We start from the raw sequence: 26,426 nt of genomic DNA, 5'->3' as shown, positions 1-26,426 counted from the left end.
GAAAAGCAAGCTAAAGTCATTGCCCAACTTATGGGCAAATTACATAACAAAGCTTGACTATGCCATGTTCCTTTTTATTATTAATAAGTTGCTCTACTTAACTATTATCTACCTGCCACTAATTTATGAGTTTCTTAGGTTCGTAATCCATAATTTCAACATTGAATGACATTGGTCCCTTTAAGTATCAATTCCAATAATAAGACGCATTGCCTCTACTTTAGAACACCATTTTAGCACTTAAAAAAATAGCAACAAGTCATATGATGGTTCCAGCAACTAAGTTTTCCAAAAGCTATCAGACATCACACATTTATAACAAGTGCAATATCAAGTTCTCATTTTTGTTTCACATTACCGTAATAATCTATATTCCAATTACCATTATACTAGAAAGAAGAAGAAAATTTACCTTAGGTCCCTTCACAGTTAAGTAATCACCTTCATGCATCTCCCGAAAATGGTAGAACATCCATCCTTGTGGATACATCTAATTAATATCAAGATTCGAAAACCCAAAAGCAATCTAAAAAGAACGAGAACTAGATAAAACTAAATCCAAAGTAGTAAATAACTAATGGAACATTTTAGAGCTTGTATACCTTTATAACAAGTTCAAAGTAAGCAACAAGTTTACCCTGACTATCCTTTCTTCTATTCGAGAAAAACAATGAAAATGACCCTAATTTTAAAACCAAAAAGTAGAATCGAAGAATAGAGAATGATTGAAAAATAGAGAAGAAGACCTTAATTTTTCGGTTCCTCAATCAAAATCCTTATTTTTCAATGGAAATCCCCAAATCAAAACCCTACTTTGAATCTTCAAACTTGATTTAAAAGTGATAAAATCTTAACTATTGGGTTCCTCAATCAAAATCCTAATTTTTCAATAGAAATTCACAAATAATAAATCGTAGTGTGAATCTGCAAACTTGGTTTAAGAGTGACAAAACCCTAATTTTTGAGTTCCTCAATCAAAATCTTAGGCTCTGTTTGGTTTAGATTTCAAAACATAGTTCCACCACTGATTTGAGTGTGGTATTTAGTTGCAGCTTTCAAATCATAAATCTACACTCATTTCTCAAAACTCATTTCAAACTATAACCATTACTTTTCAAAACTCATAACCAAACACATAACTCAAAACTCTTTTCAAAACTCAAAAATAACTTAATTTTTATTTTAAATATTTTTATTTTTTTATTTTTTTTATTTTAAATATTTTATTTTATTTTAGAGGAATATTTTTAATATTTTAATTTTCATAAAAATATTTTAATATTTTAATTTTAATATTTTGATATTTTAATTGTAAATATTTTGATTTTCGGAATATTTTTAATATTTTATTTTTCAGAATATTTTTAATATTTTAATTTTCTAAATATTTTTAATATTTTAATTTTCTAAATATTTTTAAAATATTTTTAATGTTTATATAGCCTAAAAAATGAATTGACAGAAAAATTAACTGATTTGAAAAAAAAAATTATTCAAAAATATTACTCAAAAACAATTATTTGAAAAAAAAAATTTATTTTTTTTATTTGAGTATTTTAAAAATAGTTTGGTTATGACTGTTGATCAAAAATACGGATATCGAGTTATAAGTTGTGTGTTTGATTATCAATTATAAGTTGAATTAAGTTTTGAAAACTCATCACCAAACAAATTTTCTTATTTCACATGTCACATCAAACTTTCAAAACTCAATTCCACATGCAATTCAAAACTCAATTCAAAAATCATCACCAAACAAATTTTCTACACTCAAATCATAATTCCACAACTCACAAACTCAAAATACAACTCATACTCTCAAATCATATTTACAAAACTCTACCAAACGCAACATTAATTTTTCAATAGAAATTCAAACCTAATTTTAAGAGTGACAAAATCTTAATTTTGGGTTCCTCAATCAAAATCTAATTTTTCAATAGAAATTCACAAATCAAAACCCTAGTTTGAATCTGCAAACCTAGTTTAAGGGTGACAGAAACCTAATTTTTCAGTTCCTCAATCAAAATCTTAATTTTTCAATAGAAATTCCCATATCAAAACCCTAGTTTTAATCTCCAAACATGGTTTAAGGGTGGAAGTGATATTTTTTGCCGAGTCTCTCGTGCATTCGTCTCTTCTATCTTATTCCAGCCATTTTCTCTCTCATCTTTCTTTCTCTCTCTCTCTCTCTCTCTCTCTCTCTCTCTCTCTCTTCTGCGTTTTTCTTTGTTCTTCTCTCATCCTGCTTTCTTTGTTTTTTTCTCTTCGAGTCAATTTTTTCTCCTCTGTAGTTTTCTATGTTCAAAGAGTTAAAGAGTGTATTTTGATTTATTTTTTTCCTAGTATATTTTTTGGTGTTGGGCGCTAGAGTGTTTTTTTTTTTTTTTTTTTTTATGTTGAGGATGAAGAGTTGGGCCTTATGATTGTTTCTTCTTTTCTTTTTTTAATTTTTTGGTATTTGGTGCTCAAAATTTTCATTTTGGTGCTACTTTTTTTTTCGGTCACACCTTTCACGACAGCAATTGCGTGTCATGAAAAGTGCAATATTTTAAACCTCTCGTTTTTTATGCGTTGTGAAAAGTGCAATTTTTGACGACTGACTTTTTGCGTGCCGTGAAATGTTTAATATTTTTAACAGCTTAACAGCATGTCATATGCACGTCATAGAAAGTTTTATTATTTACGGCTAACATTGCAAGCCGTAAAAAAATTATCGTTATTAGCATTCACGGCCTACGTAATAGACACGTTGTGGTTGGAAAATTATTTATAACATCCAAAAAGAGCAAGTTATAAAAGTGAGAAACCATAGCTTGCATTTACTGTATGTCGTTGATGTGAAGCCGTAAAAACCCAATTTTGTTGTAGTGTACACTTATCAGATTGACCTAATTTTTGTATGAATGAAATACACGAAGAACTCAACAAAATGAACGGTTTGGATTATCAAAATAGGGCATGTGGTGGGCCCCATGGGCCCAAACAATCCCCTCCAATTCAGATTTTGGACTGAAGGGAATCTTCCTCCAATGTATATATATATTGTAGATTTATTATTAGCAATATTTTTGTGAGTAATTTTTATGGTATGTAGTATTAATGTTGTGATGATTATACTTTTCAGTTTTCTTAATTGTGGCATTGGAGAATATTTTTTACAAATTAAAAAAAAATTATTTTAATTCATATATTTTTGTACAAAATATACAATTATTTCAAACTTATTAATATGTTCATTAAGAATACATACGTTAACAAAATCTCACATTTTTTGCCAAACGTTTTTATTATGTAGTACTCTTTTCGGAACCTGTTTATAAGTTAGTTTATTGGTTTATTTGACTCACATCACCTCTTTATTTTTTATATATTTTTTTTGTAATAAGTTTAAAAAATCAGCTTATAAGGCACTTCTCAAAACAATCCATAATTGTTTTATTATTACATTGATTTAAGGAATTGCAACAAAAAATTTGATTTTTAATATAGTGGTAAATTGGCCCCTTCAAAGATAACAGAGAAATTACCTATTAAAAGATTTATGATCACAAATTGCCCCTTAAATTTAATACACTTGAAATAATATCTTCTTTTAACAAGCCTCCATTCATATTTCCGTTAGCTTTATGGATGGAAATTTGTTGAGAGATGATATTATTTGAAGTATATTAAATTCAAAAGATAATTTTTGTCAATTAACCTTTTGATGGGAAATTGTTATTATTATTTCTTTTTTTCAGCACCTTTTAATGGGGAATTTCTCTATTCAACATTGCAACCAGCCCGCGGGGGACCTCGCTACAGCTCGGACTCGATTTGTAGTCACGGTTCTAAGTCTGAACCAAAGAGTCCAAATCCGGCAAATCGTTTTGAGAAAACAGATTTTTGAAAGAAGTGCCAAACATGGACTGCTTTGCCAGATACAGAGTCGCCACCTAAATATTTTATTTTGGGAAATTTAGGAAACCCTGACTCGGTGCCAAAAGGCCACGTGTCCGTCATCACCAAAGTTGCCTCGGCTTGGGAACTTGGGTACGATTAGGGAAGGTCACTTCGTGAGCACCCCCGCTCGCCCGATCAAAGATCGGCCTCTACTAACCATGATATCTATTTTTGAAAACATTGTGAGTTCTTATTCCGGTTATTAGCCTAGGTTACTATGTGATGCGCACAGCATACAAGTATAGACTGGATCGCCTGAATTGGAACAAAACATTTCATGTTCGCTTTTTGAAAATGGTTTGCTACCCGCAGGTAGGCTTGAAACATTTGATGATTTATTCCAATTTAAGTAACCCAACCTTCACCCACAGGCATTTAGGCAGTTATATCACGTAAACATATAGCCTCATGGTAAACATGCTTTCATGGCAGTCACTCGCACGCATGCAAGGATGCTAAAGCATAAAACTTACCGAGTACTCCAAGCCAAAACAGAAACTCATTAGAATTTCATGCATGATCCTAGCTATACAGAAATGCCTAATGCAACACATGCAAAAATGCAAACTATAGCAGGCTCGGCTATTCTAAACATGGCATATGGAATGCTACAGCTAACACGTATTCAACTTTGAAATTGAAATACAATGCAGTTAGTATGATGCGCCGAGCCCGATGCATGCAAAACAGATGAATGAATGCAAACATGCTATCATACTGTATGCTAATTGAAACATGCCCTAATCTAACCATCGTAAGCTGGTAAATAAAAAGGAAGAAAGACGTGGGGTTGGAAGACATACATCACACTCACACACACTTATTACAATTATGCCCTCGCGCAGAGGGTCCAAATAAATATACAGTCCCAAATAAAAGAATATTACAGTCCAAATATTATACAATTTCCTAATTAATTAACAAATTAACTAAGAAAATAAATAAACTGGCATACAAGTCAGGGAATGCCTTGCTTCTGATGGATGATGCATGTCCGGGTTGTCTTGCGCGGAAATCCACCGGGATGCCCCAATTAGCCTCTGTTTAGCAGTTATTCTTGAAACGCGTGCCAAGTCCCGAAAAGTTACTGATTCTTCATTTTGCTGCAACAGAGAGCAGGAAAGGGGCATGGCAATGTATTTTCACAGATATATGCATGCCTCGATCCTCGTGCCACCAATCACGCATATCGATGCATGATGGCAGAGGAGTCGAAATGTGCAACTTAATATAGAATGAATGCACATATAAACACAACAAACCCTAACTCCATCATGGGTAATCCGAAGTGTCGGTGACTGGGGAATTGAGACACGTTCCGTCACTCGGAGTACGAAACGTACCTCGTTTCCCGTGCCCGGGCTAACTCCTATCCCGGACACGATGCAATATGCATGATATGCATGAATGCAACTAAGATACAGCCTAGCATGCACAATGCTATGAAAATGAGATGTCTCGAAATGCGTGCACACGGGCACGCAAACTGAGGAAAATGACTGAATGCGATCTAAGATACAACCTAGTATGTACTATGCTGTAAAAAAAGAGATGCCTCGAAATGCGTGCACACAAGCACGCAAACCGAGAAAATGACATACACAATGCAAATGATATGAAATGCGATATGGGCTTACACTAACATGAGAGAGCCTCAGCCACACTCACGTAAGAGGCCGATAGATGAAAATGAAGTGCCTCGAAATGCGTGCACACGGGCACGCAAACCGAGACAATAGCATACGCAATGCAATATGGCTGAAATGGCATATAGAATGCAACATGGACTTATACTAATCATGAGAGAGCCTCAGCCACACTCACACAAGAGGCCGATGGATGAAAATGAAGTGTCTCGAAATGCGTGCACACGGGCACGCAAACCGAGGCAATAGCATACGCAATGCAATGGCATGGAAAATGATATGCAAACATGCTAATGGAATTTAAGCACTGAAATGTGGGGGAAAACAGCCCCGAAACGAGGCGAAAGTACACCCGATGCATGGAATAGTCCCGAAATATGAATTTTGGCACCCGAAATGGCCTATAGCTATACCAAACATGCACAATATGGACATGCAATGAAAATACAGAAGCAAGGCAATCCCAAGATAAGCATTTTTCCAGTTCAAAACATGGCCAAATAGCAAGCAAAAATAGTGCAAAACTAGCATGCAAGAAATGGCCCTAAACATGGGATTAAGAAGCAACTAACAGCTGCTGTCCTCAAAAAGGTTAGGGCCCTTCAACAAAGTTGAAGAGGGGCCCAAAATATGATGTTTTCCAGAACTGTAAAAACCCCAAAAACAAACACAGGTATGGCTGCACTCCCATGCAAGAAAAGGGCCAAAAGGTGGCCAAAGAAGGAAGTAGTAGATGCAAAGCCCAAACAGAAAAAGACTCTTCTACAACACTGATGAGGGACTAAAAATATGCACATTTACAGTTTATGGCCGGACCCAAAACAGTATATAAACATGCTCAAAATGCCATGCAAGATAGGGGCCAAAAGAGATTAAAACACAAAGTATACAAAATATTCATCAAACAGCCAAAGACTCTTAATGAAACATGAGGAATGGGCCAAAATAAGACTATTTCCAGTTCTGTAAAATGTCCAAAAACAGAAGCAAGATAGGCTAACAAATCATGCAAAAATGGGGATTAAAAGAGAGATATAACATGAAGTGTATAAAATATGCCTCAAACCATGAAAGGCCCTTAATAAAACATGAAGAATGGGCCAAAATAAGAACTTTTCTAGGTCTGTAAAATGACCAAAAATGGAACCAAGATAGGCTGCCAAGTCATACAAGAATAGGGGACCAAAGATGGATATAAAGACAAGTGGTACATGGAGGTCCCAAACAAAGATGAGCCCTTCTTCAATGTTGAAGAGGGGCTCAAAATACACCTACTTACAGTTCATGAGAAACTCCAAAATAGATCACACGTAGGTTAGAAAAAGCATGCAAAATATTGACATACAAAGAGGGTATTGAAGCAAGTGCAAGATGGAGGGCTCAAACAGGGTTGAGCCCTTAATGAGACATGAAAATGAGCTCAAAAAAATGACCTTTTCAGTTTTGGTCGGAGCTCAAAACAGTAAGCATGATGGCTAGAGGAATGGTGCAAAAATGAACTAGAAAAGAGGAAAAATGGACTCACCCTTGAAGATCAATACTTTTGTTGCTTCTTGGACCAAATTTGTTGCCTCTTAGCTGCTGGAATTCCTCCCCTTGCTGCTGGAATGGAGTGGTGGTGGTAGAGCTTGGTGGTGATGAAGAAAATGAGGTGTAGCTTAGGAATTTTCAAGGAAAATGAGAGAGATGGAGTGAGATAAGTGTATCAAGGCTTGAAGCAATTTTTTCTAACCCCTAAATGTGATATCACCTGCTGGTTATAAGGAAAAAAAAGAGGGAGTAAAGGACGGGCAAAGGTGGGGGAAAATTAGGCAAGTTTTCCCCCACAAAATATCCCCCGGATTGGGATATTTTCTGGGGGAAATAGCTATACAGCTGTAAAGTGGATATTGTAAGGATCATGGCCGGCCCCTTTTTGGAGCTCCAGGTGGCCGGCCGGCCACCTCCCCTAGCCGGTCGGCTAGGGGTCAAAAGGGTCAAGTTGAAATTGTGGCCGGCCACCACTTTTTAGGGTCCTCCCATGTGTGTACAACACAACCCTATGGTTCAAAATTCAAGAAAAAGGGCCTAGGCTGTTCAACATTAGCCCGGAAGGAGGGGGTCAAAAGGGTCAAGTTGAAATACTGGCCGGCCACTAACTTTTAGGATCCTCCCAAGTGTGTACATCACAAATATGTGGTCCAAAGTTCAAGAAAGTGGCCCCAAGGTGTTCAACATTAGCCCGGAAGTGTGAAAAAACGGGCATCGGAGGGCGTCGGAGGATATATAACTGGTTGCTGCAACAATTACTGGCCTCCCACCCTTCTATGGCCTTCCCAGTGATAAAACAGAGGTACCTGCCAAAAATGAACGAAAACCGTTGCAAAACGAATGCTCGGGGGCCAAAACGCACAGTTCGGGGTCCCGAAAATGGGCTGTTAAGCACCGAAAGTGGCATTCGGCCACGAAGTGGCTTTCTCAGACCCCAGTGTCCCTCAAAAGGGAGTAAATAAGATGTATGCCAAAATTTAGAGCAAACGGAGATGGTTAAGCGATCCCGAACCGAGGCACACGGCCAACGGTCCCGAAAAACCGAAAACCGGGCTCCGAAATGGGCAAAATGGCCTACGGCCACCAAATGTAGCCCACGGCCATTGAGAGATGGTCTACGGGACCTCTCCCTTCCCTCAGGAAAAGAAATCGAGAAAACTGAGTCTGGTTCGCAAACCGAGGCAAGGCACAGAAGAGGGTTCGGAAGTCCGGAGGCAGGGCTCGCAGCCGCGACTCTGAGACTTCTGAACAAGCACAACATGCAATATCACCAAGTGCTCAACTGGCGACGTCTGAGTCTTAAGGTCGGTCAAAAATGGGGTGTCTACAGTTGCCCCTCTTTGACAGAACTCGGAAGTCATAAGTGACGGGAGTGAATGTCAAAGCCCAGAGACGACCCATTTTTGACAAGGCCGAAGACTTAGACAAACATACAAGATAAACAGAGAGGTGCCCGCAGGCATGCCCGCAGGCAGGGGGGGCAAAATACAAAGCGATATGCAAGAAGCCGAACATAACTCAATGATCATACAAATGCAGCAAGCTGTAATGAAGCAAGTATTCGCAAATAGATGCAACAGTTTTAAGCAAGAATGCAGAGCAACAACTACATTTCATGCAGTTAAGAATGTGGAGAATTATTCAATCCTCGCCACATCTCACACGGAGAAGATACGATACCTGCGCAATTCGTTTGGTCGCACCAGCCTCAAATGAACCGTACATACAATATCGTGCCTGCAAAAGAGAGAAATTGCAACAAGTACAATATGCTACCAACATATATTCAATGTGATTCTGGAAGTTTGACACACGCAGTGCCGGTGAGTGAATGCATCGCAATGCAAGAGTGGAACATGCGTGACAACGCATGCTCAATCATAGAGGTATGCCAATATCAAGAAATGTGCATAAAAATGTAAGTATGCTCATGAGAATGCAAGTTATGTGCATGATAGTGCAAAACGAGCATAAATCAGGGTGCCCGTTTGTCATGAAATAACGAGTACGGAAATGCGTGTTTCGACGGAGGCGACTCGATCACGGTCTCCGATCCACTTCCTGGAAAGGCTACAACTCATTCAAAAAGGATACACTTTGATTTTGATGAATGATGATGAGACACATGTCAGAACTTGAAGCCGAAGTTCCGGCGGAGCAATTTCGCGACCGGAAGTGTACTTTTCTTGAACTTTTTCAGGTCCTGGGAACTCCAATCTTCCTCAAAATTTGCAGGGAGCTAGGTGAGCCTGTGAGGGACATGGCCGGCCAGTTTTATGAGGGATGGGAGGTGGCTGGCTGGTTTTACAAAAAGAGAATGGCTGGCCGGCCGATTTTCCAAAAAGGAAATGGTTGGCCGGCTAGAAAAGGTGGCCGGCCGGCCATCTGCCCAAATCCGAGGGCATTTTGGTCCTTTCACCTCCTTTCTTCATGCTCCTTCATCCCAAGAGTTTGAGCCTATAAATGCAGCCGAGATCTTCTCTTTTCTTGCCTCCTACACCACTTTCTTCTCCAGATCTGAGTTCCATACGCTTTTTCCAACGCCCCACGCAAGTTGTTTCCGCAAAAATATTCAGTTTCAAGCACTTTGAACTGATTAAATTTTGCTTTCGGAGCTTCTTTTCTCATTTCCGCCACTTGAGGTGAGTTTGTCTCAATATTTGGAAGATTTTCTCGGGAGTTGACTTTTGTTGACTTTTTCATTTCCCGAGAGTTGACTTTTGTTGACTTTTTCCAATTTTGGCTCATTTTCACTCATTTTTGCTCCTTTTGCAGATTTTCTGAAAATGGCGAGTCATTCTCCTCATGGTGGAGGCATTCCGGGTGCCGGGGACGATTTTGATCCCATGACTTTGCCCCCGAGGGTCCGACCTTTTATTCCCGGGAGGTACGCTCCGCCAGCACATGTCCTTCCTCGTGCCGTTTTCCGTCATTTCACTGATTTTGATGAGCGAGCCCCTGGGGATCTGCTTCTCCGAGAGCCAGAGCATCACCTCTCTCATGAGGCTCGAGAGGTATTTACTTCATTTTCTGCATTTTTTCGTACATTTCGTGCCTTTGCCATGCTTGAACACACAGTTTAGCTTATGACATAGTGCTTTATTTGCATCCTGAATATGTAGCTTAAACACTTGAATTTCTGAACACTCGGCTCATTAATTGATTGCGAACGCACGGCACACATTAGTTAAGAAATGAACACACGGCTCACACTCTGATTTGTCGAACACACAGCCCGAATTAAAATGGTGAACATATAGCACTCACTGACTTAGAGTAGAACGCACAGTCCAAACTCCGATTTTCTGAACACGCAGCCCACACTTAAATTTCCTGAACACGCAGCCCAGATTGATAGTGAACACGCAGCCCACACTAGTTGAAAGTTGAACACGCAGCCCAAACTTAAATTTCCTGAACACGCAGCCCAGATTGATAGTGAACACGCAGCCCACACTAGTTGAAAGTTGAACACACAGCCCAAACTTAAATTTCCTGAACACGCAGCCCAGATTGATAGTGAACACGCGGCCCAAACTTAAATTTCCTGAACACGCAGCCCACACTTATTGAAAGTTGAACACGCAGCCCAAACTTAAATTTCCTGAACACACAGCCCGGATTTATAGTGAACACGCAGCCCACATTGATTGAAAGTTGAACACGCAACCCAAACTTAAATTTCCTGAACACGCAGCCCACATTGATAGTGAACACGCAGCCCACACTGATTGAAAGTTGAACACGCAGCCCAAACTTAAATTTCCTGAACACGCAGCCCAGATTGATAGTGAACACGCAGCCCACACTTTAATTTCCTAAACACGCAGCCCAAACTAAATTTCCTGAACACGCAGCCCAGATTGATAGTGAACACGCAGCCCACACTAATTGAAAGTTGAACACGCAGCCCAAACTTAAATTTCCTGAACACGCAGCCCAGATTGATAGTGAACACGCAGCCCACACTTTAATTTCCTGAACACGCAGCCCGGATTTATAGTGAACACACAGCCCAAACTTAAATTTCCTGAACACGCAGCCCAGATTGATAGTGAACACGCAGCTCACACTTATTGAAAGTTGAACACGCAGCCCAAACTTAAATTTCCTGAACACGCAGCCCAAATTGATAGTGAACACGCAGCCCACACTGATTGAAAGTTGAACACGCAGCCCAAACTTAAATTTCCTGAACACGTAGCCCAGACTTATAGTGAACACGCAGCCCACACTGATTGAAAGTTGAACACGCAGCCCAAACTTAAATTTCCTAAACACGCAGCCCAGATTGATAGTGAACACGCAGCCCACACTTTAATTTCCTGAACACGCAGCCCGGATTTATAATGAACACACAGCCCAAACTTAAATTTCCTGAACACGCAGCCCAGATTGATAGTGAACACGCAGCTCACACTTATTGAAAGTTGAACACGTAGCCCAAACTTAAATTTCCTGAACACGCAGCCCAGATTGATAGTAAACACGCAGCCCACACTGATTGAAAGTTGAACACGCAGCCCAAACTTAAATTTCCTGAACACGCAGCCCAGATTGATAGTGAACACGCAGCCCACACTGGTTAAAAGTTGAACATGCAGCCCAAACTTAAATTTCCTGAACACACAGCCCGGATTTATAGTGAACACGCAGCCCACACTGATTGAAAGTAGCTTATACTGAACACACAGTTCGTACACTTCACTTCTGAACACACGGCTCATTCATTTTATTTGCATGCAGCTTATTTCACTTCATTGGCACGCAGCTCATTCATTTTATACTGACATATGTATTCATTCTGAATGCAGGTTGGTTCTCGCAGTGTACGGGGGTATGGCTCCACCGCCGCGCGGGACTGGTATGTTGAGCTCCCGGAGGCTGTCCGGGATTTAGTAGACTTGGCAGGGTTCTGGGCCTTCTGCATTGGGTTGTCACGTTGTCCTGCCAGGAGGACACTGATGGCGGCACTGGTTGAGAGATGGTGGCATACCACCAACTCCTTTCATTTCTCTGCCACCGGGGACATGACTATGACCCCTCTGGACTTCGCTGTGTTGACCGTCCTGGACATAGGAGGTCGGTCCATCCCCTATGACGAGGACATGGGCGAGTGGGAGGCCGGTTGGACATATCTGCTGGGGGCTCGCCCGCCTGTTGACAGGGTTTCTGGGAGAGTCCGATATACTTGGTTCTCTTCCCACTTCCAGCGGGCGGAGATGGTGCCCGAGACTCCTGAGGAGACGGAGCAGTATGCCCGTGGTTTTCTTATGTTCCTCTTCGGGACTACCCTGTTCGCCGATAGAGGGAACACAGTCGGGCTATATCTGCTGAGCGCTCTGGTTGACCTATCACAGGTCAATCGATATGACTGGGGTGGCGCCGGCCTGGCTACCCTTTACTACTATATGAGCGCGACCTCCCGCGGGCGGGGAGACTTACTTGGCGGTTATTGGAGAGCCTGGGAGGTACTTTTCTGTCCCCTCGATTTACATTTCTGCTTTTCATTACTTGTACATTGCACACACAGCGCACTTTACAGTCTGTATTTTGCTCTCAGCACTTTGTACTTACATTCTGCACTGCTTTTCTCAGCTATGGGTCTATGTATACTTCCCAGCATTAGCCCCAGAGTTGGAGGTGGCAGGGCCTCCCATGACCCCATATTCACTGGTGTTCGAGGGCCCGCACCAGCCGAGAACCCGAGAGACTCTCATTTATCTGCGACAGTATTTTGACACTGTGCGCCCATCAGAGGTACTTTAGAACCCTCAGTTCTTCCCATTTTTATCTCTGATTTGCCCTGCACGTTCCTGATTTCTGATTGGTTTATTCACTTGTTATCCGCAGATTACATGGCAGCCTTGGGCGATGGTCTTCGATTTCAGTATCCCGGAGGATCGGGCACCTCCCAGTACAGGTTCCTGCTCGAAGGACCAGTTGGCAGGGCATGGTTTCTGGGGGAACGCTTTCTGCGTCAGGTATGGGGGTATCTTTCTCAGGATCCTCCCGCAGTACCCCCAGTCAGTATGCGGACTGCTGACAGGCTCTCTTTCTCGGAGGTAGTCAGCGCTATGCTGGGTAGCGATGCTTTACTATATCTCGAGGAGGGGGATTACGGCACTTACCGTCATACATATTTGATGCCTCCATTGACGGGAGCTCGTACCCCGATGACGAGGCCTGCTGGTATGTCATCCTCGGGCCAGGCCCGGGCTCGGGCTGCAGACGCTTCTTCCACCAGCGGGGCTGGTACATCTAGAGGTAGGGGTAGACCGGTTCCCCCGATTCCTCCGACTTATCCTCATCCTGGATGGCCGGACATGCCGTCCGAATTGACGGGATGGCGTTTTGGGACTCCTTACCCGATTCTGCTAGAGCCTCCACTTCCTGACCATAGATATGTCAGGGATCCTGATTCGCCACCGGTATGATTTATAGCTTTGATTTATCAGTCGGGTACTTAGACATTCATTCCTTTACTGATAGTTTTGCCTTTGTATCTGCAGCCTCCGGCTGAGTATGTGGACGAGATTCTCGGGGTGATGGCCGCACTTGAGGGCATGGTCCTTCGGAGAGAGACGCACCTATCCGTTATGGGTGTGCAGGTGCCGTTCATTTTTCTTGTATTTATCACACTTCTGATGACACACTGGTTTTGAGCATTCTTCTGTATTGTAGAGCACATCCGACACACACCCCACTCACATACTGTACTCGTATCTGATTTTCATATTTGAACTGATGTATTGAACTTTTCATTTTCAGATGCCTCCTGTATATGCTCCGTCGCGGGCCGGGCCACCTGGGCCTCCTTGGGGAGCTGGGCCATCTGGGCCTTTATACGGAGCTGGGCCATCTGGGCCTTCTCAGGGAGCTGGGCCATCCAGGCCTTTTCGAGGAGCCGGGCCATCCAGGCCTTTTCGAGGAGCTCGAGGAGGGTCCTCCCGCAGACGTAGGGCACACGTTGTAGAGGCGGAGCCCAAGGAGGAGGAGGAGGAGGAGGAGGTTACCGACCGCCAGTCAGAGACATCTGCTGAGGAGGGGGGCTCCGGTCTTGGTTCAGGGAACAGAGGCGAGGCTGAGGGGGATTCTGAGGATGACAGCTCCGACCCGGATGATGACGATGGTGCAGAGGTTGTCCCGCAGAAGAAGATGAGGAGTGCTTCTCATTCCCGCTCCCGAGGGCATTGATGCTGTTGTTTCCTGCTTTATTTTTCTTTTTGCTAGTAGTTTGTAGCACTTTGCATATTGTTAGGCAGTTTTATTTTTTGTAAAACTTGTACCTTTGTTCGTTGTAAAGCATGATGGAATGAAACAGCTTTTGAAAAGGTGTTTGTATTTTAAACTTTTAGCATCGTATCGCATCATTTTATTTTGCACAAAAATGAAATTGAATGGGAATGTGCATTGTGTAATCACCAAGTCAGGTAGTGAACCGACGCAACAAACTAAGCAACTCAACTTACTAAGATATAACAGAACCTTAGGAAGTTTACAACTCAATAAGCAAAATACAATAGTGTTGACAACGTAAATAAACAAGACTTAAACAAAGATTGTTTAAACAGAGAGCAATGACTCGAAAACACGAAACACGTCCGCTCGACAAACAACTCGATAAGCAAAACAACAACTCAATAATCAAAACAACAACTCGATAAACAAAACTCAGCAACAACAGAGTGTGCTTCGGACGATCTGGGCACCGGAACGCATCCGAAACAGAGGGAAATGAAGGCCTTTGACTCTCCCGTTGCATGGAAATGCTTGAAACTTTCCCTCGAAGGGTAAAACAGGGCCAAGGAGATACACTGGAGTATTGCCGGCCACCTTTGGGAGCCGGCCGGCCAATTTTATGGAGAGTGGGAGCCGGCTGGCCAGTTTTTGAAAAAGGAAATGGCCGGCCAGCCAAAAAAGGTGGCCGGCCGGCCACTTATTCCTGCAGCCACCTAGTTTTTGACACGTGTCCCCGTTAATAGTGTTTTTTCCCTCTATAAAAGCCTCAACTTCGGGAACATTCATTTCATCTTAGTTTTACACAAAGATGGAGGCGTTTCTTGCGGAAAATCTCGCATCTTGGATCTCTTCTCTAGATGGCTCGGAAAAGCTGAACTTCCGGGGTTTCGGTTTGAATGCACTATTCACGCTGAGCCGTACTCTGCTACATCTCCTTTTTCTCCATGCCGCGGCAAGGTTCTGGAACCCAGTGACGCACGTTTTTAGCTTCGGCGGCCAAGAGGTATGTCCCACTTTCGAAGATTTTCAGGTTTTGATGGAGTCTGAATGTTCTGAAGTGATCTTGCCCCAGCTCCGTTTTGGCCATGCCCAGGCTTTAGGGCGGATGTGTGGGCTCACGGTGCATGATGCTCGATCTCTGATCTGCAGTGGGGAACTGGACATCCTCGGCTTGATCCATCGTTTTTTCGACACCGGTGACCGCAGCAACCATTATTGGCAGGGTTTCCAGCAACACGCCCTCTGCTTGTGTTTGTTGTCTCACTTTCTGCTTTCCTCGGGCTTCGGCGGAGCTAGCATTCGCCTGATTGAAGTTGCCCAAGGCTTGAGAGAGGGAAAGAGCTATTTCTTTCGGCAGCGCCTAGTCAATGCTCTTGACGAAAGGTGGTGGTTTGATTGGATGTGCAATTTGTCCGCAGACGGCATTGCTTGGCGTTGTTCTTGGCTCAACCTCCCGGCAATGAGCTATAGTATGTCCCGGCTGATTGGGATCCAATTGATTGGTCTAACCCACTGCGTATTCTATTTTCCGTTCCGATTCTTGCGTCAGTTCGGTCATGATCAGACCTGCCCACCGGAGGGGATTGAGTACCCAGCCGCTTTCCCGGTCTGGGGTGCACAGCTTGCCCGATATGCCACAGCATGGAGGACTAGAGAGCTCCTGGCCCCTGCTTCCGCTTTCAGTTGCACTTTGTCCGATGAGTGCTTGGATTGGCTCAACGAGGCGGCACAGGTTGGGCCTAGCTTCGCATCAGATGCTTCGTCCAGCTCTGGGAGGGGACGCAGAGATACTTGACTCAACTATGCTCCAAATTTATTGCTTATTTAGCATTTTCAAGTTTTTTTTATGAATGTAATAAAAAAGCAACCTCGATTGTATGCAAGAGTAGGAGAACTCTGTTTTGAAATCAATGAAATTGAAGGTTGTGGTACTGAAAATTTTCCGCTTTGGTCCAAAAATGGTCTTAGTCGTAAAAAGATTAATTTGAACAAAGTCGACTTTTATTAAAACTTTTCAAAACTATTTTCGATGTGGATCAGAACCGGACACGCCGAAGATCTGTCACTGAGATGCACAACCGCAGATCCCCGCAACTGGAAAGTTGCCCCTAGTCTGAAGAACAATGCGGCCCTGCATGGCAACGAAAAGTTGCCCCTAGTCTGAGTAGCTTTGCACCGTCGCGGCAACGGAAAGTTGCCCCTAGTCTGAACAGCACTGTACCGGAGATCGCGATAAATGCTGATGGATAAAGATGACTGAGATGATCAAAATGGACAGAGTTGATCGAGGAAAGGTTTATGGCTGAACTTCAGGATGAAGTTGCCTACGTATCCCAAAGATGGGAATCAAGCCTTACGTAGTTCAGGCCGAGGTTCATTCGAGTATTTTCACTCTCCTTTTGCGCTCTAACTTTTGCCAAGGCCACCCTTTGTGGGTTTTCAACCTTGCAAGCTCAGTTTTTATATTTTCTAATTTTTTGTGCTCTGACTTTTGCCTAGGTCGCCCTTTCGGGTTTTCGGCCTAGCGAGCCTCTCAAGGGTAATATTTCTTCAACTTGTCCATATTGATCGGTTGTGAGAACTCCAAGCCATCTAGATCCATCAGAACCACAGCTCCACCTGACCAGATAGCTTTGATGATGTAAGGACCAGTCCAATTGGGTTTGAACTTGCCCCTTGGGTCGTGGATGGGAGCTCGGTTGTCTTTGAGCACCAAATCTCCTTCTTTCAGATTCCTGGACTTAACCTTCTTGTTGAAAGCCCGGGCAATTCTGCGTTGATAGCCTTGGATGTGGTACAGTGCTTTCAGTCTCCTTTCATCAAAGAGCATGAGTTCTTCAAATCTGCTCTGCTGCCAATCTGCTTCGGCTATTTGGCACTCAGCCAATACCCGTAACGACGGAACCTCAATCTCGATGGGTAGAACAGCCTCCATTCCATAGACCAATGAATACGGAGTCGCTCCAGTAGAAGTTCTGATTGAAGTCCTGTAGCCCCACAGAGCAAATGGCAGCTTGTCTGGCCAATCCCGGTAGGTTCCCACCATCTTCTGCAGTATATGCTTGATATTCTTGTTGGCGACCTCGACCGCTCCGTTGGTTTGCGGCCGGTATGTAGATGACTTATGGAAAGCCACATTGTATTTGTCCAACAAGTCTATCACTTCTTTCTTAAAGTGGGAACCATTATCTGAAATTATCTCGTTTGGCACCCCGTAGCGGCAGATGATGTTGTTTCTGATGAATTTTGCGACGTGCGACGCCTTCAACACCGCGTATGATTGGGCCTCGACCCACTTTGTGAAATTATCTATCGCTACCAGGATAAACTCATGCCCGTTTGACCCCTTCGGGGTAACAGCTCCGATCACATCAATTCCCCAAACTGAAAAAGGCCATGGCGAAGTCATGTTGTACAGCTTTGACGGCGGGATGTTCATGCGGTTTGCATGAATTTGACACTTGTGGCATCGCCGAACAAAACTAATACAATCCTCCTCCATGGTTGACCAGTAGTAGCCCTGTCTGAGGATCTTTCTGGCTAGCATTACTCCATTCATATGTGCACCGCACTCCCCTCCATGGATGGCCTCCATCAGGCGCTTCGACTCTTCAGCTTCTACACAGAGCTTATGCATTCCCAGATGACCCCTTTTGTACAGCTTACCCCCGCAGATGATGAACTGAGCAGCCATTCTTCTGATGGCCCTCTTATCCTTGGCATTTGCCCCTAGTGGATACGCCTCCTTTTCCAAGAAGTTCCAGATGTCGTAATACCAGGGGTTGCCGTCTCGAGCCTCATCTATGGCGGAAATCGACTCGTATGCTGGCGCAAACTTTTGATCAATAATGACTGGACGCATCCGGACTCCGGACGGGATGTCTATCATAGAAGATAGAGTTGCTAGTGAATCTGCGAACCTGTTGTTCTCTCTTACGAGGTGGATGAAATTTAGCTTCTCAAACCGAGGAATTAACGAATCCAAGGTTTGGTGGTAAATTATCATCCTTTCCTCCTTGACTTTCCAATCTCCTTTTGCTTGAGATACAACTAGGTTTGAGTCCCTAATGACGTCCAACTGTCTTGCCCCTAGTTCTAGGGCTGCTTCCAGGCCAGCAATACATGCCTCATACTCTGCCTCATTGTTCGAGACTTTGAACTGGAGCTTGAATGCTAAAGGGATACGGGAATCATCAGGCGCTATCAGCAACACCCCTATCCCATACCCATACTGGTTTGACGCTCCGTCAAAGTACATCGTCCAAGTTTCATCTTCGACGTACAGAATGGCTTCATCTGGGAATAGGTACTCAACCGCTTCATCCCCCTCAACTGGGTGGTCGGCAAGGAACTCTGCTACCGCTCTTCCTTTTACTGACTTGCGCGTTGCATACTTCAAATCAAATTCGGAGAGCAACAGCAGCCAACGAGCTAGCCTACCCGTAAGTGCTGGTTTCTCGAAAAGATATTTGATGGGATCCAATCGTGAAACCAACATTACAGAGTGAGCTAACAGGTAGTGCCGCAGCTTCCTGGTAGCCCATACCAAGGCCAAACAAGCCTTCTCCAGCGGTGTATAGCGGGTCTCGTAATCTAGCATCTTTTTGCTCAGATAGTAGATGGCCCTTTCCACTTCGTCTTCTGACTCCTGCGCGAGCATGCAACCCATGGTAGTCTCAGTTACCGAAAGGTACAATATCAACGGTCTCCCCAGCTCTGGTGGTGACAACACGGGCGGGTTCTGTAGATATTCTTTGATATGTTCAAAAGCTGCTTGACATCGGCCGTCCCATTGGAATTTTTTTCCTTTCTTCAGGAGACCAAAAAGTGGTTCACAAGTCAAGGTTAATTTAGAGATAAACCGTCTTATGAATTGCACTTTACCTAGAAAGCCTCGCACCTCCTTTTCAGTCCTTGGTGGTGGCATTTCTAAGATGGCCTTGATTTTGGAAGGGTCGACCTCGATGCCCCTTTGTGTAATCAGAAACCCTAGCATCTTCCCTGCTGTAACACCAAACGTGCACTTCTGGGGATTCAATCGCAGCCGAAACTCTCTGATCCTTTGAAAGAATTTTTGTAAGGCGGTGTAGTGGCCTTCTCTTTCTTTGGACTTGACAATCATGTCGTCCACATACACCTCGACCTCTTTATGGATCATATCATGCAATATTGTAGTTGCTGCCCGTTGATAAGTAGCTCCAGCATTTTTTAACCCGAATGGCATCACTCTATAACAATATGTACCCCACGGGGTAGTGAATGCAGTCTTCTCCCGGTCTTCGGGTGCCATTACTATCTGATTATAGCCTGAGAAACCATCCATAAACGAAAGCAAGGCGTGTCCTGCCGTGAAATCCACCAATTCATCAATGTGTGGCAAAGGAAAATCGTCCTTCGGACTGGCCCTGTTCAAATCTCTGAAGTCTACACAGACCCGAATTCTGCCGTCCTTCTTTGGCACCGGAACAATGTTGGCCAACCAAGTTGGGTATTCGGATACCAGCAGGAACCCTGCGTCAATTTGCTTGGTGACTTCTTCCTTAATTTTGAGAGCCCAGTCCGGGCGGATCCTTCTGAGTTTCTGTTTGACAGGGCGGGCCTCGGGATCAAGAGGGATCCGGTGCTGTACAATCTCAGGATCGATTCCAGGCATGTCTTCGTAGGACCACGCGAAAACATCTTTGAAATCTTTTAATAAAGCGACTAAGCGCTCGCGTTCCTCCGAAGACAACGTGGACCCGATCTGGACCAGCCGCGGGTCCTTCTCAGTACTAACATTCACAGTAGTGATTTCATCCATTAAAGGTTTAACAAATCTTTCCTGCTCTTGATCAATTAACCGTTGCAAAACCGGAGGAATTTCTTCCTCGTTGTTTTCATCAAAATTTTGAAAATCCTGATTTAAGCAATAAATCAAAGGCACAGAGAAATACTCAGAAACCACATCCACATCATTCTCATTAAATATTTCCAAGCCGTCAGATTCCTCTGTTACAACAGACTCAAAAGAAAATGAAAATGACGACCTAGACAAGACTGTGGCATCCGGGTTATCACCCCCAGGAATACCGGACTCAGACTCAGTCGAGCTGGAACCTGATTCCGACGCACAAGTGTAGACACCCCATTTTTTACTGACCTTAAGACTCAGACGTCACCGATTGAGCGCTTGGTGATGTTGCATGTCGTGCTTGTTCAGAAGCTTCAGAGTTGCGGCCGTGAGCCCTGCCTCCGGACTTCCGAACCCTTTTCTGTGCCTTGTCTCGGTTTGCGAACCAGACTCGGTTTTCTCTGTTTCTTTTCCTGAAGGGAGGGAGAGGTCTCGTAGACCATCTCTCAATGTCCGTAGGCTACATTTGGTGGCCGTAGGCCATTTTGCCCATTTCGGAGTCCGGTTCCCGATTTTCGGAGCCGTCAGGCCGTGTGCCTCGGTTCGGGACCGCTTAACCATCTCCTATTGCTCTGATTTTTGGCATACATCTTATTTCATCCATTTTGAGGGACACTGGGGTCTGAGAAACCCACTTCGTGGCCGATTGCCATTTTCGGTGCTTAACAGCCCATTTCCGGGACCCCGAACTGCGTGTTTTGGCTCCGGAACATTCGTTTTGCAACGGTTTTCGCTCATTTTTGGCAGGTACCTCTGTTTTATCACAAGGAAGGTCACTGAAGGGTGGGAGGCCAGCAATTGTTGCAGCAACCAGTTATTTCTCTTCCGGAGCCTCCCGGCGCCCGTTTTTCGCACTTCCGGGCTAATGTTGAATACCTTAGAGCTAGTGTTGCCAACTTTCAACCACATATCTGTGATCTACACATCTGGGAGGCCACTAAAAGTTGGTGGCCGGCCATTAAGGTCACCTGACCCTTTTGACCCCTTTCTTCCGGGCTAATGTTGAACCCCTTGGACCTTTTTTCTCGAACTTTGAACCACATATCTGTGATGTACACACCTGAGAGGCCCCTAAAAGTTCATGGCCGGCCAGTAAGTCAACTTGACCCTTTTGACCCCCTCTTTCCGAGCCATTGTTGAACCCCTTGGGCCCACTTTCTTGAAATTTCAATTACATGGTTGTGTTGTACACACATAGGGCTACCTCCCCAATATCTGGCCAGCCAGAAAAACTTGTTGACCCTTTTGACCCCTAGCCGGCCGGCTAGGGGGTGTGGCCGGCCGGCCACCTCCAGCCAAAGTGAGAGGCCGGCCGTGTTCTTCTCACTGTGCCCTTTCCAGCTGTGGGGCAATATCCCCCAGATATTTTCTGTATCCGGGGGATATTTTGGGAGAGAGTTATGCTCTCCATTTCACCCCCCTTTTACACCCCTTTCTTGACCTTATAACCAGCTGAGGGTCTTCTTCTTTAGGGTTGGAAAAAATTCTCTCCAAGCACAAACCCTAAACTCCATTGTCTTCTTCTTCAATTCTTCAAAAAACCCTAAGTCCATAACCTTCATTCCTTCTACACCACCAAGCTCTACCACCACCATCTCATTTGCAGCAGCTAGGAGGGATTCTTGAAGGCTAAAGAGGCTGCAAATCAACCCAAGAAACAACAAAAGCTTGGATCTTCAAGGGTAAGTTACACTTTGATCCTTTTGACCCCTTTCCTTGATCTATTTCTAAGTCTCATTTCTTTTTGGTTTCAAGCTTCGGCCCTAACTGAAAAGGGCCATATTTTGAGCTCATCTTCACTTCTCATTAAGGGCTCAACCCTGTTTGAGCCCTCCATAATACACTTGCTTCATTGACCATCTTGTGTGTCATAGTTTTGCATGCTATTTTTGACCCATGAGCAATTTATTTTCGAGCATGTTATAAACTGATATGAGGCATATTTTGAACCCCTCTTCAACATTGGAGAAGGGCTCAACATTGTTTGGTGTTTCCATATGTCACTTGTAGTTATATCCCCTATTTGGCCCTTTTTTTTGCATAAATTAGTAGCCCTCTTTGCTTCTGTTTTTGGACCTTGGTCCGAACTGAAAGTGGCCTTATTTTGGCCTATACTTCATGTTTCATTCACACTTTTTTTCTGTTTGGTGATTATTTTATACACTTCATGTTTTAGCACCTTTTGAGCCTTATTTTGCATCATATTTTTAGCATGTTTGTATACTGATTTTGAGGCTTCCATATACTGTAAATGTTCATATTTTTGGTCCATCTTCAGTATTGTAGAAGGAAATTTTTCAGTTTGAGTTTTGCTTATACCACTTGCTTCATTACCCCTCTTTTGGCCCCTATTCTTGCATGCTATTTTTGCCATACCTATACTTGCTTTTTGGCCATGTTTATAACTGGAAAAGTGCTTATTTTGGGACTGTCTAGCTTCTGTCTTTGCATTGCATGTCCATGTTGTGCATGTTTAGTATGGCTATAGACCATTTCGGGTGCCTAATGTTGCATTTCGGGACATTTCCTTGCATTTCATGTCATTTCGCTACATTTCGGGACTGTTTTTCCTCATATTTTGTTGCTGAAATTCTGTTAGTATGCATGCATATCATTTTTGCCATGTTGCATTGCATTTCGTCATTGCCTCGGTTTGCGTGCCCGTGTGCACGCATTTCGAGGCACTTCATTTTCTGCCATTGGCATCCGATGTGAGTGTGGCTGAGGCTCACTCATGTTGGTATAAGCCCACTTGTCATTTCCATGCCATTTCATTGCATTTTATCACTGCCTCGGTTTGCGTGCCCGTGTGTACGCATTTCGAGACACTTCATTTTCTGCCATCGGCATCCGATGTGAGTGTGGCTGAGGCTCACTCATGTTGGTATAAGCCCACTTGTCATTTCCATGCCATTTCATTGCATTTTATCACTACCTCGGTTTGCGTGCCCGTGTGCACGCATTTCGAGGCACTTCATTTTCTGCCATCGGCATCTTATGTGAGTGTGGCTGAGGCTCACTCATGTTAGTATAAGTCCATTTATCATTTTCCATGTCATTCGCATCGTTTTAGCATCGCCTCGGTTTGCGTGCCCGTGTGCACGTACTTCGAGACATCTCATTTTCATCGCATTTACCATCGCCTCGATTTGCGTGCCCGTGTGCACGTACTTCGAGGCATCTCATTTTCATTGCATCTGTCATCGCCTCGGTTTGCGCGCCCGGGTGCACTTACTTCGAGGCACCTCATTTGCATTGCATCTATCATCGCCTCGGTTTGCGTGCCCGTGTGCACGTACTTCGAGGCATCTCATTTTCACCGCGTTTATCATCGCCTCGGTTTGTGTGCCCGTGTGCACGCATTTCGAGGCATCTCTTTTTTAGCATTCTGTCATTTTCTCGGTTTGCGTGCCCGTGTGCACGCATTTCGAGGCATCTCATTTCCATAGCATTCTGTATGTTAGGATTATATCTTAGTTGTATTTCATGCATATCATGCATATTGCATCATGTCCGGAATAGGAGTTAGCCCGGGCACGGGAAACGAGGTACATTTCGTACTCCGAGTGACGGAATATGTCTCAATTCCCCAGTCACCGACACTCCGGATTATCCATGATGGAGTTAGGTTTTAGCTATAGTTTCATTTGCATTCATCCTATATTGAGTTGTGCATTTCGATTCCTCGGCCATCATGCCTCGGTATGCGTGATTGGTGGCACGAGGATCGAGACATGCATATATTTGTGCAGATACATTGCTATGCCCCTTTCCTGCTCTCTGTTGCAGCAAAACGAAGAATCAGCAACCTTTTAGGGCTTAGCACGCATTTCAAGAACAGGTGTAAACAGAGGCTAATTGGGGCATTCCGGTGGATTTCCGCGCAAGACGACCCGGACATGCATCATCCATCAGAAGCAAGACAGTCCCTGGCTTGCACGCCAGTTTTATCTGCTTTCTTAGTTAATTAATTAATTAGAATTCTGTAATATTATTTTGGACTGTAATATTCTTTTATTCGGGACTGTAATATTTGGACTGTATATTTATTCGGACCCTCCGAGTGAGGGCACAACTGTAATAAGTGTGCGTGAGTGTGATGTATGTCTTCCAACCTCACGTCTTTCTCCCTTTTATTTATCTGCTTTCGATGGTTAGATTAGGGCATGTTTAAATTACAGTATGACAGCATGTTTGCATCATTCATCTGTATTGCATGCACCGGGCTCGGCGCATCATACTAACTGCATTGTACTTTCAATTTCAAAGTTGAATACATGATAGCTGTAGCATCTCATATACCATCTCAGAATAGCCGAGCCTACTATAATTGCATTTTTGCATGTGTTGCATTAGGCATTTTTGTATATTTAGGATCATGCATGATTCCTAACATAGTTTCTATTTTGGCTTGGAGAACCCGGTGAGTTTTTATGCTTTAGCATCCTTGCATGCGTGTGAGTGAATGCCATGATAGCATGCTTACCATGAGGCTATTTGCTTATCTGATATAACTGCCTGAATGCCTGTGGGTGAAGGTTGGGTTGCTTAAATTGGAATAAATCATCAAAATGTTTCAAAGCCTACCTGCGGGTAGCAAACCCTTTTCAAAAACAAGCATGAAATGTTTTGTTCCAATTCGGGCGACCCGGTCTATACTTGTATGCTGTGCGCATCACATAGTAACCTAGGCTAATAACCGGTATAAGAACTCACAATGTTTTCAAAAATTGATATCATGGTTAGTAGAGGCCGGTCTATGACCGGGCGAGCGGGGGTGCTCACGAAGTGACCTTCCCCAATCGTACCCAAGTTCCCGAGCCGAGGCAACTTTGGTGATGACGGACACGTGGCCTTTTGGCACCGAGTCAGGGTTTCCTAAATTTCCCAAAATAAAATATTTAGGTGGCGACTCTGTATCTGGCAAAGCAGTCCATGTTTGGCACTACTTTTTCAAAAATCAGTTTTCTCAAAACGATTTGCCAGATTTGGACTCTTTGGTTCAGATTAAGAACCGTGACACACATTTGAGAGTCCGAGCTGTAGCGAGGTCCCCCGCGGGCTTGTTACAGTTTCTGGCGACTCTGCTGGGGATTTAGAGAACTTGACTCGAACCCATGATATCTGTTTTTGACTACACTTATGTGTTTCTTTGCATTGCATTTGCATTGGTGCGCCTAGGACACCGTGTTTGCCATCTGCTATTCCTGAACGGTTTGCCGGAGGCTTGTCTTGTCAAGGCATGACCATAAGGCTGACCGGTTGTGGGCTCTGCCAGTATGGGAACACAAACCCCGGTTTTACCGGGGCACCCTTTTTGACCATTCAACCTAGTGCATATTCGGATCCATAGTGACCATTCCAAATTAGGACAGGTTGCTTACCCGTTTATAGGTTGTTTGAAACCGCTGCGTGCGTAGTGAAACCCTAGCTCCTGACAAAATAGGACAGGGAAACCCTACCCCAACATAAGGGTGTTTTGGCTCTCACTTATCTGTTATGTGCTTTAGAGTGCGTCTCTACAGGAATGCATATATCAGTATATAAGTTTGGACATCAGGCCTGCGGGCATCAGTTCAGAATTGTTAGTATCAGGCCTACGGGCATCAGATCAGTATATGAATTTGAGTATCAAGCCTGCGGGCTACGGTTCAGAATTATCATTATCAGGCCTGCGGGCATCAGTTCAGTATTGTCGACATCAGGCCTGCGGGCATCGGTTTGGTATTGCGGGTATCAAGCCTGCGGGCATCAGCCAGTATTTGAGGATTAATTATCTGCGGATATCAGATTCTGTTTCGGGGGAACAATGATACAGGGATGATAATCAGTGTTTGAGGACAGTGTATATTTCAGCTTATTGACTGTGTGTTGATTATGCCTGACTGTGTGTCTTGCATATTACTTTAAGCTGTTATGCTGCCCGTTTATCTGTTTATTTATTTCCTTTTCGCTTTATTTATCTTTTGCTAGGTCAGTTTTAGCACGATTGCTTCCGACCCAACAGGCATTCCCCAAGCACCTTGGACACGAGGTCGTCGACTCCACCGATCTGAGGATCTAATAGACGGACAGCCAGTGTTCTATTCTCTACCCCCTGTTATCAGAAGGAAGCCGAAAAGGCGCAGTGTGTCAGAACAGAGGTTGTCAGGGCAGTGGATTACTTCATCAGA

At 43.8% G+C, this 26,426-nt stretch overlaps 1 protein-coding gene across 1 annotated transcript in view; it reads right to left on the bottom strand.

Annotated features, from left to right (window-relative positions):
- Positions 1–259: 259 nt before the first annotated feature.
- The window catches only part of LOC145814121 (uncharacterized), a 38,222-nt gene continuing 12,055 nt past the window's right edge, over positions 260–26,426 (bottom strand). The window contains exons 4-5 of the mRNA XM_082910650.1: positions 413–490; positions 260–295 (exon numbers count right to left, since the gene is read on the bottom strand). Of these exons, the coding sequence (XP_082766776.1) occupies positions 260–295; positions 413–490 (114 nt within the window). The remainder of the gene's footprint in view (positions 296–412; positions 491–26,426) is intronic.

The sequence above is a fragment of the Camellia sinensis genome, unplaced genomic scaffold (genome assembly GCF_055761805.1).
Source record: "Camellia sinensis isolate YWXY unplaced genomic scaffold, ASM5576180v1 Unanchor1, whole genome shotgun sequence".
Classification (NCBI taxonomy): domain Eukaryota; kingdom Viridiplantae; phylum Streptophyta; class Magnoliopsida; order Ericales; family Theaceae; genus Camellia; species Camellia sinensis.
This window is presented reverse-complemented; position numbering and strand designations above follow the sequence as displayed.